Source organism: Chiloscyllium plagiosum, chromosome 7 (genome assembly GCF_004010195.1).
Source record: "Chiloscyllium plagiosum isolate BGI_BamShark_2017 chromosome 7, ASM401019v2, whole genome shotgun sequence".
Lineage (NCBI taxonomy): Eukaryota > Metazoa > Chordata > Chondrichthyes > Orectolobiformes > Hemiscylliidae > Chiloscyllium > Chiloscyllium plagiosum.
In genome coordinates, this window is record NC_057716.1 from 51,670,905 (window position 1) to 51,688,732 (window position 17,828).

The window sequence follows — 17,828 nt, forward strand, 5'->3', positions numbered from 1 at the left end:
TCTGGAACACAGAAGGCCTGTGCCACAAAATAAACTTACCTAGAAGCTTGCTGAATAGAGAATGTATCTATATTCACATGCACATATTTCTAGTATCTGGATATCTGACATGTTAGATATCCAGATACTAGAGTGGAAAAAGGGCTTCAACTTAATGCATCACAAAGTTTACCGTAAACAATAATAATCTGGATTTTGCGTTAAAATCTCTAACAGGGCTGCACTAAAAGCTGCTACATAAAAGTTATTAACTACATCTCCACCAAAACGCCATTTAAAATAAAAACATTTTCCATAACTAAAAGGAAATCTCCTTCAATTAAATTTGTCTTCAAGCAAAAGAAATTTAAATGCAAAATGGTCGATCTGTTAGAACACTTAGTCAGTTCAGGTGCAATTTTTATGCACAATGCTGTAATAACCTTCAACTGAATTTTTGAATCAATGCTGATATCATGTAAACAAAAAAGTCCAAACCTTCTCAGAAGTCAACAATGCAATTTTATTAAGGTTGAAACTTTATTGCTGGAACAGCACAGCAGGTCAGGCAGCATCCAGGGAACAGGAGATTCGACGTTTCGGGCACAGGCCCTTCTTCAGGAATCCTGAAGAAGGGCCTGTGCCCGAAACGTCGAATCTCCTGTTCCCTGGATGCTGCCTGACCTGCTGTGCTGTTCCAGCAATAAAGTTTCAACTTTGATCTCCAGCATCTGCAGACCTCACTTTCTCCCCAATGCAATTTTATTAATCCAAGTTACTTGCAATATATTTTAGAAAACCTTTTAATCAATAGGAGCTATAGTTAAAGAGGAATCCCAAGCTGTGAAATGAAATGAAATGACATTTCATAAGCACTCATCTGAAATAATTTGTAGAATTTACCAGTATGTTCCAGCTCCTTGAGATGTCAGATCCATTCCATCTACAGCATTATAATTATCGTCATCCATAATTTTAGATAATCCAAAATCAGTTATTTTTATTTCGCCACATGCAGTTCCATCAACCAAAAGGATATTACCTAAAGGTAAAATAAAATATGCGTGTTACTTGCAGTTTAGTTGTATCGTTTTCTTTTTGACTGGTTTTAAAGTTCCACATAGCATATAGCCACATCAAAAATAACTTTTGACTTTGGAGGACTTTAAAGAAAAATATCAGACTGAAAATCTAATTATCAGCAGTCTGGAGGCACTGTCCTGACAGAAATACTAACTTGGTGAGGACATCACACACATATCTATTCAGTTAGTAGCTGATACAAACACACAAGATTGTTTCAATGTTTTGTGGCCAGTGTCTTTTTCAGAATGCCACACCACACCACGCCAGTGCAAACAATTTGTAGAAATGCTATAACAATAGAAAACGGACAAAACAGTCATAGTAGGCAAAAGTAAGGACTGCAGACGCTGGAAATCAGAGTCTAGATTAGAGTGGTGCTGGAAAAGCACAGCAGGTCAGGCAGCATCCGAGGAACAGGAAAAATCGAGGTTTCGGGGCTTCCTAAAGGGCTTTTACCCGAAATGCTGACTTTCCTGCTCCTCGGATGCTGCCTGACCAGCTGTGCTTTTCCAGAACAACCATAGTATGCTGGCTGAAATGCAAAAGCAGTTACAGTTATTACTAGCTTCTCCACATTTACAGCCAAAGACAGTGGTACCAAGTCAGTCCAGGGAAGATCCAAGGGGCGATTCCTGGCTTTGGCAGAGTGGAGTGTCCTGAGAATGCTTGGAAATGTGGACATGAGGCAAAGTGATGGTTTCCCTGGCCTTTTTCTGCCTTATCACAAGCAGAGACTCCCTCCACTTGGCTTATTTTCTGATTTTTCTCCTAGGGATCTCAGAGGAAGTTGAGCAATTGTTAATGATGCAATTGAAAGTCTCCTGCTGATTGTCAATGCGAGATTGGATTCAGCTACATCAAACCCAGAACTCCTCCTTCCCACCAATTCTGTTCAGCCATTCATAGAATCCATTTCTTAAGAAATGGAAAGAGGAGGAGGTGGGAGGGAAGCTGTGATTGGAGGAACTGGAGCAGCAAGTGTGGGAGAGAGAGAGAATCTGAGATTACCCAGGTACTTTGGTCTCCTGTGCTCACTGCTTCCAAAATCATAACTCTGTAGGTAGACCTTGCTCTCAACTGTGGAATGGAGATTCTTTTTAAATCGCATCATTCCTCAACGTCAAAGTATACATTTAAAATGACAGATTTCCAAGATGCCAATGTCAAAAATGAGCAAAACACCAGAAATTGTTCACTACTGGCAATAAAGGATTTACAATGTGCATCATCAAACCCAGGTGGGGAGCAACACCATGCAGAAATCTTCTAACAGAAAAACATTTCAAGATGCTTTGAAGAGATGTGGGGAGTCAGGAAACATGGAAAAAGCTGGATAAAGTGACAAACAAAAATCCAAACTCTACGAGAAGGATGCAGCATCCATGGCTAACCAAGGAAGTTAAGTATGATATTAAAATGAAAGAAAAGTTGTAAAAAGATGCATTCAGGAGTGGTAGTCCATAAAATTGAGATTTTTGTTAACAAAAACAAACCAAAGTATGACTAAAATAGATTAAAAGGTAATAGAGAAGCACTAGTAGACATTTCAGGAGATTTTCCATAACTCCCAACACAAGAAAGAAGAACGAAAAATTCTAGAAAAAGAAACACCACGAGATGTTAAAAAGTAATTAAGGATAGTATCAAATTATGCAAAACAAAAGTACAATGTTGCAAAAATTTGTAATAGGCAAGAAGAATGGGAAAATTTTATTATTTGGCAGAAGATTATTAATAAAAGGGAGAATTGGAATAGGATAGAAGACTAGCAAGAACTATAATGAGACAGTAAATGCTTGTACAAGCTAAATAAAGTCTACCTTTTATATAAGATATAAAATTCTGAGGGAGTTTGACAGGGTTCACATTGATTGAATGTTTTCACTTATGGGGAGAAAGTGAAGTCTGCAGATGCTGGAGATCAGGAAGGGCTTATGCCCGAAACGTCGATTCTCCTGTTCCCTGGATGCTGCCTGACCTGCTGCGCTTTTCCAGCAACACATTTTCAGCTGTTTTCACTTATGGGGAATCAACAATGGGGTCAGAAGGACCATTTATAATAAGGGATCTCCCATTAAAGTCTGGGTGAGTGTTACTGAACAAAGATACCTTGGAGTGCAGGTTCATAGTCCTTGAAAATGGAATTGCAGATAAATAGGATAGTAAAGGCAGCATTTGGTATGCTTGTCTTTATTGGTCAGTGCACAGAGTACTGGAATTGGGAGGTCATGTTGAGGCTGTACAGGCCATGGTTTGGGCACCTTTGGAATACTGTGTGCAATTCTGGTCTCCCTGGTATACGAAGGATGTTGTGAAACTGGAAAGATTTACAAGGACGTTGCCAGTGATGGAAGATTCGAGCTAAAGGGAGAGGCTGAATAGGCAGCGGCTATTTTCTCTGGAGCATCAGAGGCTGAGGGGTGACATTATGGAGGTCTATAAAATCATGAGGGGTATGAATAGGGTAAATAGACAAGCTCTCCCCTGAGGGTGGGGGAGTCTAAAACTAGAGGGCATAGGTTTAAGGGGAGGGGGAAGATTTAAAATAGACCTAAGGAGCATTTTTCTTCATGCAGAGGGCAGTGCATGGAATGAGCTGCCAGAGGAAGTGGAGGAGGCAGGTACAATTACAATATTTACAAGACATCTGGTTGGGTATATGAACAGGAAGGGGTTGGAGGGATGCAGACCAAATGCTGGCAAATGGGACTAGATGTATCTAGGATATCTGGTTGGCATAGACAAGTTGGACCAAAGGGTCTGTTTCCATGCTGCACATCTCTATGATTTTATTTCAGATAAAGAAGAAAAGTGTAATCACTCTGAGCATTATAGTCTTTGGAGTGCTCTTCCACAGAGGTCAGTATAGGCTGGAATATATTTAAGGTTACACGAGACAGATATTTGATCTGCAAAAGGGTTATGGGTTATTGAGCAGCAGACAGGAATGTGAAGTTAAGATCACAATCAGATCAGCTATGATTGTATTGATTGGCAGACTGGACTTCACAAGTCAAACATCCACTCCTGGTCTAGTTATGATCTTAAGAGCTATGCATTACCCAGGCTGAAATAAACAATAGAGATGCCCCTGATGGTCAATTTAATACTGTTGAGACTTGCACGTTAAGAATGGCCAAAGCACGCTCATTAGAGTTGAGGGCTACTAGCAGACTCTGCTATATTCAGGAGAGAAAGGGCAAAAAGAAAACAATAGAAAAATCATTATAATTGCTTTGTAGGATCTCAAAACAAAGCTAATTCCCAACAAGCCTCAGCACTCCTAACCTTTCACTTTTCTGCATGGAATGTATTTCTGCAATTTATTGAACGTCAACTCCAAATACTAATTGCAATTCTTCTAATACTTTAAATGAAAACTCATTTGAAAAAAAACACCAACATCAGTAATAATGCACATGGCATCTGAACATGTTAGTTCACAAGGCAGACTGTGATGAAACTTACCAGGCTTTAGATCATAATGTATAATTGGCGGTTTGATCTCATTTAAATACCGCAAAGCATTTGCAATCTGCATTACAATGGATCTTGCTTCCTTCTCAGACATCAGTTTGTGCTGCTTCAGATAGAAGTCTAAATCATTTCCTTCACAGTATTCTAACACTGTACAAAATCTAAGGAAAGACAATTTACATTTTAGTGCATAACTCTTCTAGTGGCACAGTATACAGATTTTCTGCTTGACACCATGCGATTTGGTTGGTTTGCTATAACTGCACCATTTTCTAATTGTTCTTTGGCAGTTTGCACCTGTAGTGCAAATTTCTCACAACTGGAAGCAACACCAACATAAATTGGGTTCGGGGGAAGTTTACTGACATGAAACGTTAACTCTGGTCTCTCGCTACAGATGCTGCCAGACCTGTTGAGTTCCTCCAACAACTTCAATTTTTATTTAAGACCATAAACTGCCATACTTTATAACTGATAAAGACAATTCACTTTTCAAGTAAGTCTTGCCAGCTGTTACGAATCTCACTGGGGCTAATGGCAACTCCAAACATTCACCATGTATACATTATTCCCATTATTTTGAGGTGGCATCAAAACATAGTATCTGGAAATTACTACCAGCATGTCAAGCCAGTCTGTACAAAATGCAAGGAACATGGAATTCCACAATGAGTTCTGAAGGAGGGTCATTGGACCATGTTAACACTGCTTTCTATCCACACATGCTGCTAGACTGGAGTTTCTTCAGCAATTTCTGGCTTTGTCCCACAGTGCAGTTAGGCTGTTGGCAGACTGGTCACATTTTACAAAATAGAACACATGAAAAGCAGTTGTTTGGTGAATGCACACTGAAGACAAGATTAAGAAATAAAAGCACTTCATTTGCAGTTCAGTTGGTAAAACTACATTTATCATATTTTTGGACAAATAGTTTATTGATTGCAAAAGGAAGCCAAACCATTCTAATGTAATTTTATTGCCATTATGAAGTTGGTGAACATCTAATATGCCACACATTGCTTTCAGTTTTGACAATCCTCAGCTGTGCTGAGCAGTAGCACGAAATGATCGTTAAATATTGACTGTGCATCAAAACTATACACTTGTACACTACTGCTGTATTTCAAGATTAGGAAGATATTAACTGTACAGTATCTTACCCACATTTTGTTTACTAAACTACAGACATTTGGTATTTTGAGATTGAGAGAGAATTTGCCTGTCTTTACTCCATGTTGTAAAGTTGCACTGCCACCTTTAAAAGCCATTTATCTGTGTTTATCACAGCTCTCTCAGATTAGAAAACCATGAAATCCCTACACAGAATGTGGGAAGTGACCATTCAGCTCATCAAGTCTGCACCGATCCTCCAAAGAGCATTGCACCCAGACCCAGCAAATCCCTGTAAGAACACATTTACCATAGGTAATTCCCCTCGCCTGCACATCTTTGGACTGTGGGAGGTAAGCGGAGCACCTGGTAGAAACCCACAGACACAGGGATGTGCAAACTTCACACACAGTCACCTAGAATCAGATCCAGGCCTCTGCGGCAGTGTGGCAGCACTACTAACCACAAGTCACCATGCTACATTGGTGGCTCAGTGGTCTGTGGTTAAACATTCAAAGTTTACTCCTTTCCCCTATTCTAACTGCCAAATATATTCACAGTTAACTACAGTGAACTGCTTTTGTTCACCCTACGTCCTCTGTAGTCCTTCACATTAATCATAAGTTGCCTCTCTTAAATTGGTATCTTTTGCAAATTCCAATACAATTCCCACAATTTCTAGGATCCATAAACAATAAAAGTAATATGTTTGTCAGAGAAAAATATAAAATCTTTGGCACTCTGTAAAACCTGTACATCAATCAACAATGAGCATTGTAAATTTTCTTCACTTACTGAACCATAATGATAATGGGGCACAGTTTTTAGGTGCAATTAGGAAATAAGTGTAAAAATATAGATGAGAAATGTTATTGAGTTTTTGCTCAAACCCATTTACATTTCTTCAAGTACAAACTCTGCAGTTAACTAGAATAATCAGATAATGCTTGAAACGTCAACGTGAAAAAAAATTACATATTTAAGATTGCTAACAGGCTGTAATTTGATAAATACCTGAAAATGTTTACACAAAAGGAGATCTGTAATCAATATCAACTTGCCATCCTCAGAGTAATTTTAATTGACTGGAAATTGCTTAACTTCACACATTTCTCGGTTTTTTGGGTATAGCAGTATGTTTTTTTAAAATAAATTAGCACACTTGATATTCAAAAGTTTTAAAACACTCTGATTGGAGACTGACTAAAAGAAGCAGCTTCATTTTCAGAACTCCCTCAGAGTCCCATTAACGAGCACAATTAGTGGAAATGCCTGACAGAGTAATAAATACATCCTGTAAGGTTGCTGCAAATTTTTCAAAAAAGGGCAGAAGGTGATGGAAACATTGTTTGCTGAAGCTGGCGGAGTGATTGTGGAATGGGCAGAAGGAATGGAATTATTGGGAATGGAAAAAGAGAAACCAATGGCTGAAAAGGGATGAGGGAGTGAAGATAATGGTGACAAAAGGAGAAAAAGGGAGGTAGGATGCCAAAGGGAACAAATAAACCGTTATAAACCTTTCAAGTAACAAGCAGCTAACTAGAAGCCAGTGAAGTAATGAATTTGTTGCAAAATAATGTTTTTTTTAAAACAAAGTAGTGTGTGCCAGTTACTTTGATAAGTAAAATAAAACTTTGCTGTTAATGTATGTTGCATCTTTTGTCCACTTAAATAATGTAATGTTTAAGAAATGAATGCCTAAATTTAATGGAGGGTTGGTAAGTGAACATATTGATTAATGCTCAAGAAAGTCCAATATCCCATACATTAGCATGAATACAAAGGGCATTATTATATTTGGTGGCGCAGTCACGCAAATTAGTTAGTGAAAATGAAAAAGGTAGCTCTTAAAAATCAACAAACAGCCTTAGTGAAATCTCAAGCAGTGGCCTTGAAAAATGAAGTATTTTGACCTGCAGCATCCCACACAAAGAATATCAAACAGAATTTACGGAAGCAAAAATGGAATCTACTAAAACAATTGTAAACAGAATACTCACAAATGCATTTTGCACCTTTGAACTTTGAAGTTAATACTTTTAATTTCCTTGTCAATTTATTTACAAGATTGTGATCTTTGAGGCAAGTCTTGAGTTCGTAAAGTCTCCTTTTGTTGACTTTCCACAAAGTGATTTGATAATTCATTTTTATTTAATATATTATATTATATATGATATAAATTCTTACAGGGACAAAAGTGTAAGTCCCAGATTTCAACTTATATGAAAGTGACCTATTGCTTTTTTGATGCATGGAGCATATTCATTCTGAAATCACAAAGCAGCATATACTTACGTATCTGTATCCAGGGAGAAATAGTCATACAACTTAACTATCCTGGGATGATCCAGTTCTTTGTGTATTCTGTATTCTCTACATGCATGCCTAAAACCAACAATTAAAATAGTGCATATAATTCTTCTTCACAAACTACAGAAAATTCTGTTTGCAGTATTAATGATAAGACATACTTGTGATAGTTTTCCTTCTTTTCTTCCCTCCAATTTTTGTTTAATTGATGGATTTTCACTGCTGCATACCGCTGTTCAATCAAATCAAAGGCCTAACAGAAAAACAAAAGAATTGTACTTGAAAATTAAGTGTGGTACAATATTAATGGTATTTCAGAATATGAAAATATCCTTCTTTCAGTGCTTTAGATAAATCACTAAAAGAAAAACAACTCTTAATTACTGCACGCATAAACACATCGTACATGGTAAAAGGCCTTGGATGAGAAAACAGTAAATCTTAAATTTATGTCAATAATGGAGGCCATATGTGCCAAACCTTTCTACTCAAAAGTCCCTTCAGGAATGCTTCTACACATCTATACCACACAGGGGTGTATGGGGGGTGCTTGTGTTTGTGTGTGTGCGTGCATTCACACGCATGTGCAGGCGGATAGAGAAAGCAAGAGGGAGAGAGACACAAATTTGTATATGTACCTGAGATTTAGCAAGAAGTTATTTTTATCATGCCACTCTATTTGCAAAGAAGACTGCTAGACCAAAACACTGAACTGCATTATCTTGAGGTCTTTCATCTATAATATGGATAGTGAATTTATCAAACTGCAAGCACTATTTCCTTACAAAAATATCAAGCACTCAATTCCAGCTAGATCAACTTAACTGAACTCCTAAAAGACATGCAATTTCAACTATGAATACTCAGAGAAAGATTAAAGTGGACTAAAAGTAGTCCCCAAATCATATTATAAAAACTATTGATATTTACTGCTTTGGCAAAGTTAGAGAAAATATTATTCTTACATGATTGCAAAATGGATATGGATGAAGGAAATCATGCAATCAATCCAAATTCATCTACTGGAAGAACCTAGAGTCCATTACAGAGTTTAAAGAAAAGCTGGTGCTCAATAACAGTGAACAGACCCTAAAATGGTACCAGCACTTGAATGGTGCTGCACTCAGTGGGTCTGCAAAGAGCTGCAGTGATAAAAAGATCACATGCTAAGCAGTGTCTGGCTTATTTATAAGTCCTCAATGGTTCCATGTTCTGACTACATGAGGGACAAAAGCTGATCGACAAGCAATTTCCATTCCAATGGTCACCAAATTAGTTATGTCTATAGAATAAGGAAAAGCAGATCAAACTGTTACTCAACTTCATTTATATTACATCCTTAACTTCATAAGTGATACTATTTACCTGTCTTGAAGAACATCCACAATAAAAGTTAGTCATTTATGGTCATAGGGCAATTAAAATCTCTTTCAGTATCCAGGTTCCCAAATATAAAGAAAAGTGAGCAAGTCTTCATTCCTGGTGGTCTCTTGGAATCAGTATTAAATAGGATATGAAGGACAGGCCCATTAAGAAAAAAGGTAACATTGAGAGAATAGGTAAAACAAGAATTCCTCTGATCCTTCTACATAGTGCAATGCTGAAAGACACCAACAGACTCGTTTCAGGCACTGTACGGCTGCAACAAACAGGTGGAGGGCAATTGTGTGATTAACAACTCCAGCTAATAAAGAAGAAAATGCAGCGTTCACATATGGATTTAAAACTTTATTCCCGAGACTCTAGTGACATGATTTTAGTGTTTTCGGGTGCATATTGACAGAACCAATTGTGATGAAGTGTGTATAATTTATATATCATCATTTTTGGAATCTGGATTTAAAAGTAGAGGCAGGTGGGTGTGGGAAGTACTTGCATCATTTCTGAATATTACCAGGATCAGCCTCTTACCGGTACCTCACAAACCTAAATCATAACTCATTCCATAATTAAGCAGGCACACTTTGTTTTGTCTTTACCACAGTGTTTCCTCATTTTTAAATTTAGCACTTAAGATAGTAAAATTACACACTTTTTCTAATAATACAACATTTAAGATATGCACTCTTTCAAATTAATAATTAAAACTGATACGCCAAACAGTTCGTCTCAATTTTCACAAGTGTTAAACTCAAACTGCACGATGTGCATCCTCTGACAAACAGAATGAGAGGTATTATTTTGCAAATGCAAATGCTTGATGGTAGGAGACAGGGGATAGTGATAGAGGGTTGTTGATCAGACTGGAGGTCTGTGACCTGTGATCTACCCCAAGGATCGGTGCTGGATCCACTGTTGCTAATCATTTAGATAAACAATTTGGATGAGAATACAGGAGACATGGTTAGTAAGTTTGTGGATGACACCAAAATTGTTGTTATAGTGGACAAAGAAGAAGATTATCTAAGAGTACAACGGGATCTTGATCAAATAGGCCAATGGCTGAGGAGTGGCAGATGGGAGTTTAATGTAGACTGTGCCATGCCAGGCCAGGTTATGCACTCAGAGCATGTGCAGATCAACTAGTAGAGATCTTCTCGGACATCTTCAACCTCTCTCTGAAGCAGGCCACTGTCCCTGCCTGTTTCAAGAGGGCCAACATCATCTCTGTGCCTAAGGCTCATGCAGCATGTCTCAATGACTACCGCCCAGTGGCCCTAACTTCAGCGGTCGTGAAGAGCTTTGAAAGGCTGGTCATGGCATTAATCAATTCCAGCCTCCCCACTACTCTTGACCCACTCCAATTTGCCTCTCAGACCAACAGATCCATGTCAGATGCCATATCACTTGCCCTTCACTCCTCTCTAGAACAACTTGACACCAAGAGTAGCCACATAAGAATCCTACTCATTGATTACAGTTCAGCCTTCAAGACTATTATCCCCTCAAGACTGATCACTAAACTTCGTGATCTCAGACTAAGCCCCACTTTCTGCAATTGGATCCGCAGTTTCCTGACCCACAGGCCATCATTAGTGAAGACTGGGGACAATATTTCATCCTCACTAACGCCACACTGGAGCTCCCCAAGTGTGCTTACCCAGCCCCCTTCAGTACTCACTGTACACCCATGACTGAGTCACCAAATAGCAGACTAATGCCATTTACAAGTCCACTGATGACACCACCATAGTCAGTCAAATCTCAGATGCTGACAAGAGATTACAGACGGGAGTGGAAGATCTGGAAAAATGGTGCACTGAAAACAACCAAGGAACTCATTATTGACTTTCAGTGGGATGTTACTCATGCCCCCCTACACATTAACAGCACAGAGGTGGAACGAGTGGACAGTGTCAAGCTCCTGGGAGTGGTCATCCACAACAAGCTTTCTTGGACTCTTCGTGTGGATGCACTGGTTACAAAGGCCCAACAATTTTCTTCCTCAGGCAGCTGAGAAAATTTGGCAGGCCGGCGAATACCCTTGCCAACTTTTATAGGTGAGCCATCGAGACCATTCCGTTTGGATGTATCACTACCTGGTATGGCAACTGTACCATTCAAGATTGGAGACAGTTACAGAGAGTGGTGAACTCGGCCCGGACAATCACAAAGGCCAATCTCCTATCTATAGAATCTATCTACCAGGCCTGCTGTCAAGGAAAGGCCGCCAGCATTCTCAAAGATCCATCCCACCCTGGCAATGTTTTTCTACAACCTCTACCATTGGGGAGAAGGTACAAAAGCCTGAACACACGCACCAGCCGGTTTCGAAGCAGTTTCTACCATACTGTTAATAGAACATTACAGCGCAGTACAGGCCCTTCGGCCTTCGATGTTGCGCCGACCTGTCATACCAATCTGAAGCCCATCTAACCTACACTATTCCATGTACGTTCATATGCTTGTCCAATGACGACTTAAATGTACTTAATGTTGGTGAATCTACTACCTTTGCAGGCAAAGCATTCCATACCCTTACTACTCTGAGTAAAGAAACTACCTCTGACATCTGTCAGGTATCTATCACCCCTCAGTCTAAAGTTATGCCCTCTCGTGCTCACCCTCACTATACTTGGAAAAAGGCTCTCCCTATCCACTCTATCTAACCCTCTGATTATCTTATATGTCTCTATTAAGTCACCTCTCAACCTTCTTCTTTCCAACGAAAACAGCCTCAAGTCCCACAGCCTTTCCTCGTAAGACCTACCCTCCATACCAGGTAACACCCTAGTAAATCTCCTCTGCACCCTTTCCAAAGCTTCCACATCCTTCTTATAATGCGGTGACCAGAACTGTACACAATACTCCAAGTGTGGCCGCACCAGAGTTTTGTACAGCTGTAGCATAACCTCATTGTTCCAGAACTCGATCCCTCTATAATAAAAGCTAAAACACTGTATGCCTTCTTAACTACCCTGTCAATCTGGGTGGCAACTTTCAATGATCTGTGTACCTGGACACAGAGATCTCTCTGCTCATTTACACTACCAAGAATCTTACCATGAAGCCCAGTACTTTGCATTCCGGTTACTCCGATAGGATATTGAATGGACTCTCAAACTCTTAACATTCGCCTGTACCTGTGTTTTTGTTTTTGCTGCTGTTTACCTATTATTTTCTTATCTATGCTACTTAACTATGTTATCTGCCTGAATTGCTTGCAAGACAAAGCTTTTCACTGTGCCTCGGTACACATGACAACAAATTCAATTCAGACAAATACAAGGTGTTGCACTTTGGTCAGACAAAGTTAACCAAAGGACACTCAAAGTTAATGGTCGAAACCTGAGGAGTGTTGTCAAACAAACACCTAGCGGTGCAGATACACAGTATATAGCGTCACAGGGGGACAGGGTGGTGAAGGCGGAGTTTGGCAAGCTTGCTCTCTTCAGTCAGAGTATTAAGTACAGGAGCATGTTATGGTTATACAAGGCATTGGTGAGGTCACCTTTGGAATACTGCATACAATTTCTGGTTGCCCTGCTATAGGAAGGATGTTATTAAACTGGAAAGGCTGCAAAAAAGATTTACAAGAATGTTACTAAGACTAGAAGGTTTGAGGTATAAGGAAAGTCTGTATAAGGTGGGACATTTTCTCTGGAGCATAGGAGGCTGAGGGGTGACCTTAGAGGTTTAAAAAATCATGAGGGGCAGAAGAGGGTGAATAACAAAAGTCTTTTCCCTAGGGTAGAAGAGTCCAAAACTAGAGAACATAGATTTAAGGGGAGGGAGAAAAGATGTAAAAGGGACCGGAGAGGCAGTTTTTTCATGCAGAGCGTGTTGAGTGTATGGAATAAGCTGCCAAAGGAAGTGGTAGAAATGGTTAGAATTACGACATTTAGACAGTACCTGAATAGGAAAGGTTTAGAGGTTTATGGGACAAATGCAGGAAAATGGGATTAGTTTAATTGGGAAACCTGGTTGGCATGGACAAGTTAGGCTAAAGGACCTGTTTCCATGCTGTATGACTCTATGACTAACATTTAATACATTTATTATCCAAGGAACCAAAAGGTGGATTTCTCAAAACAACTCAAAGGAAAAAGTAAACAATGAAAGGGTTTCCTAATGTGACCCTAGAGATTGTCTTTCAGCAAAAACATTTATCTGAATGTCAAAGGATGTTTAGGATTTAAATATAAATTTTCAACAGATTTGTTTAGGAGCTAAAAGACATACACCATGGCACAAAATTACTATACTGTGTGACGAAACTATGATCTTAGGATGTGTATTTGAGACATATGTAGAGTGGACTTCTCAAAGCCAATGAAGTAATTGGCTTGAGGGGCCTCGGGGCTTTTTTTAAACAATAAAGTTGGAACTATAGGAGCGGTCTGAATGGGTGGGATCAAGCTCCCATAGAACCAGGATTTTCAGTTGCTGGGGTTTGACATATGGTTAAGATGGCAGCAGAGTAAGACAGTTCAGCCAGAGCTACGCTGCCTGCCAGCTTTTTCTCTTTCTTCCTCCTGCTGCAGTTTCTGCACACCACCAATCCCCCCACCCAAACTTGTCACTTCTTAAAGTGGAGGGAATAGAGAACGGAGTCAGAGACAAATCACAGCTGGAGTGTGAGCAGAGTGATTGCAGGCTGAGTCCTGGAAGTAAGTCTTAGCCGGAGTCTGGAGTGGAGAGAGAGCAGAGCAGGCACGGGGCTAGTCCAGGAAGTGAGTTGCGGGCTGAAGCCCAGAGCAGGGAGCGGAGCAAGCGTGGGCTGAGCTGGGAACAGAGTCGCGGCTGGTGCCAGAGCTGGAGCACTGAGAGCGCCGGCTGGCCAGGAGATATGTCCTGGAGGCGAGTCCTGGACCAAGGCCAGCACTTGAAGGCAGAGAGGCCTCATGTTCTGAAGCAAGGACAATAACTTGAGCACTTTTAAAGACATTTTTTTATTCTCATTCTGGACTATTTAAACTTTGTATTACCAAGCTAGCCATTCTTTTTTACTATTTCAATTCTGTAACAACACTAAGTATCTGTGCTAGTTGTCCGAACCTAAGATGGTGCTGAGTACGTGACAGTAAAGGCTATTCTATTGAAGCTGAATGTAAAAGCTCTTATTCCTTTCTCTGTTACAGCTAAAAGTTGGTGTTCTCTGCCTGCTGCTAGAATTGAATGAGAAATCATCTATTTTACCAAGTTTGTTCATGGAACGTTATTAGATTGGAACAGTTAATTAGCATTTAATATATATATTATTTGTTAAAACATTTTGATAGATTTACAGTTAAGCTAATTCTTTTCTTTTATTTTGTTTGTATTTTAACTGTAGTGTCAAAATAAAGTTTGCTTTGCTTAAAGTCAAGTAGTTTGACCAAACAAATTGCATTTGGAATACAACATCTCACTTGAAAATAAGAAAAAGTTAGGGTCTAGGCTATCATCTTATTATATTTTGAAGGGGTTTGGTCTTGTCCATTACAACCAGTACAAAACTATTTTTATGTACTACTTTGCATAAGTATTCAGCTTTAAACTTGAGATTTTTTCATCGACCTATTTAGATAGATTATGGCATACTCTAGAACAGACCCAGAGGACCACTGCATCACAATATCTCTAACTCTTAAGCTTTTTATGCTTGCAAACTTCCACCCCATCCTCCAACTCTTCCAAGTTGATTAGGCTGTTTCACCCAAAGTTATGCATCTTTCTTGAATTCTATTTTGATCTCTCTAATTGAGTTTCTTATTCATATTATAGCATGAAATTGTTGGATTCAAAACCATAAGTGACATTTTGGAACTAAAACTGATTTTCAAAATGAGGAAAAAAATGTAAACTGAAATTTAGGAGTCCAGGTTCACAAATCATTTTGATTACAAAATTGAATATTCTACAATGAAAGATGTTCCCCAGGGATTTGCACTGGGCCTTAGCTTTTCGCCATTAATAACTTCAGTCCATCAAATTTGCCAACTTTCAAACAGTAATTGCTCCAATACTTTTTCTTTACTTAACTATTTTAATTTCCAAATTTTTATAGTCTCTTCATTCAAAATATTTTAGATTACATGTTTTGCCACTTCTCTGAAGACAGACAAAACACTTGTTCATTGATCTGTCATTTCCTTATTTCCTCTTTATAGTCTTTTTGCCTTATGTTCATGAGACCCATATTACCTTTTTTTAGAAGCTCTTTAGTTTATTTTCATTTTCTATTGCCCCCTCCCCAATCAATCAATTTTTTTGATATCCTTTGCATGGAGTTTATCCTGTCTCAACACAGGCAGAAGTATTCAGCAAATCAGGACATCCTGGGACATGCAGCGCAGATGCCAACTTGAAAACCCAGCTGTGCACCCAGTCAAGCCCTGCAAGCCAGGAATTTCCCCTCATCCACATAGCGAGAAAGCAAACAGAATACTTCTCGGGGACACTTATGGTACAGCTGACACTTCATTGCACATACAAGAGCTTAATATGTACATTGCTAGTAAAGAACCTAGCTACATCGTTTTTCTACTGGCGGGGGGACTTACCCCACCTTCCCCTATATGCTCCATAAAGTTCAGCCGGTGGAGTCGTGCTGGCAATTAAAATTGAAGCTCGACTATATAGGAATGCAGAAGTAGTTGAAATCTGGCATTGCTTTTGTCAAGATGCACCTGCATGATGAGTGGTTATGAGGATACAGTGACAGATATTTGAGGAAGTAGGTGCAAGGGCTTATGAAGAACGGCTTATGTCCGAAACGTCGACTCTCCTTTGATACTGCCTGACCGGCTGCGCTTTTCCAGCAACACATTTTTAAGCTCTGATCTCCAGCATCTGCAGTCCTCACTTTCTCCTAGTAGGTGCAAGGTGAAAGGGTAAAGAGGCAAGAGGGCAAGTTGGGTCATGTGGTGGGACGGATGCCTCAGTGTAAGCATAATGGATACTTAGTTTTATCGGTAGCCAGAAACTGAACTTTTAATTCTTTGAACAATTACTTTTAATGACAAGAAAATAGTTCAGAATCGCAAAGTTGTTATGGCACAGAATGCTGCGATTTGACCCATTGTCTGATTGTATTACCTATTGCAGATTGCCTGCCTTTTCCCTATACTGTTGCATAATGTTTCTATCCAAATAACTGTATGCCCTCTTGAATGCCTCAACTAAACCTGCCTCCGCCACATCCCCAGACAATGCATTCCATACTTAAAACTACTTGCTGTGTGAAGATGTTTTTTCATTTGCACATCACTTTCAATCTATGCCTCCAATAAAATAATGTATTTCCTTGATATGGGGACCAACAGTGCTCACAGTACTTCAGATATGAGCACACCAGCACCTTGTACAGTTTAGTAAGACTTCTCTTATACTCCAAGCGTCTTAAAGTAAGGACCAACATTCCATTAGCCTTCCTGATTACTTGTTGCACTGGTGACCTAGCGTGTTTTATCTAAAAGTAGCCCCAAGTCTCTACATGTTCCAGCTTTTGTTTTTTTTTTGTTTTTCCCTTCCAAAACGGACTTCACATTACACTCCATTTGCCAATGTTTCACCATTTACTGAACCTAATTAATTACCCTCATGTTGCCCTTTTAGTCAGTCAATTCAGTGGCCTGACATTAACCATCCTGGGAGATGTTCAATATTGAAGCACAAAACTTAAAAAAAAACAAACAACCATTTTGTGACTTAGTTTCTAATGATCTGGAGAGAATACCTACACAAATCAATTTTTGCAAAAAACTCAAATTATGCAAGATGCAAGAAATAATACAACATGGAAAAGAATTAGGTAGGATTTCTGAATCAAGTAATATGGGAAAAATCATTCAGTAATGAACTCTGAGCCATGGAGCTTGAAAATTCACAAATTTAAAAATGTTTCAATAACATACATATACTAATTTAATCTGAACTCACAAAAACACACCTTGCCCAGTTAACCAAACACAGGTGATAAGCATAAATCCTGTTTATGACAAAGGCCCAACGTTTTGCTGAATAATTCAAAATAGAAATCACTAACTTGAAATGCTCAGCATCCTAATATTTTTGCATGTGCATACCTTATATACTTCACTGAAGCCACCACGTCCAAGTAAGTGTAGCAATAAATATCTATCATTCAATGTAGGATGATCTTTGAACCTAAAAAAAAAAAAGAGTAGCCTGGTTAAACATTCAGATATCAGCAAACATTCCACAAACTAATTTGCTTATAGAGATTCAGGTGGAAAACTGAAAGATGCTAATATAATCAAAGTTTTCAGTTGGGTAAAACTAGATTCTGTGAACTGAACAATATACACTTTATGGTCGAAAAGTGTGGCACTGGAAAAAGCACAGCAGGTCAGGCATCCAAAGAGGAGAATCGACGTTTTGGGTGTGAACCCTTCATCATGAATATTGGGGGAGGGGGGAGCTGAGAGATAAATAGGAGTGTGGGGTGGTAGTTGGGGGGGGGGGGGGGTGAATGAAGCTTT

General features: G+C 39.2%; 1 protein-coding gene across 4 annotated transcripts in view; it reads right to left on the minus strand.

Moving 5' to 3' along the window:
- The window catches only part of tlk1a (tousled-like kinase 1a), a 140,039-nt gene that overhangs the window by 16,103 nt on the left and 106,108 nt on the right, over positions 1 to 17,828 (minus strand). For 3 of the 4 annotated variants that reach the window (XM_043693715.1, XM_043693714.1, XM_043693716.1), the window contains exons 15-19: positions 17,412 to 17,493; positions 8,124 to 8,215; positions 7,948 to 8,037; positions 4,534 to 4,703; positions 883 to 1,021 (exon numbers count right to left, since the gene is read on the minus strand). In XM_043693715.1, coding sequence (XP_043549650.1) covers positions 883 to 1,021; positions 4,534 to 4,703; positions 7,948 to 8,037; positions 8,124 to 8,215; positions 17,412 to 17,493 — 573 coding nt within the window. The remainder of the gene's footprint in view (positions 1 to 882; positions 1,022 to 4,533; positions 4,704 to 7,947; positions 8,038 to 8,123; positions 8,216 to 17,411; positions 17,494 to 17,828) is intronic. The other variant, XM_043693717.1, reaches the window with a different exon arrangement.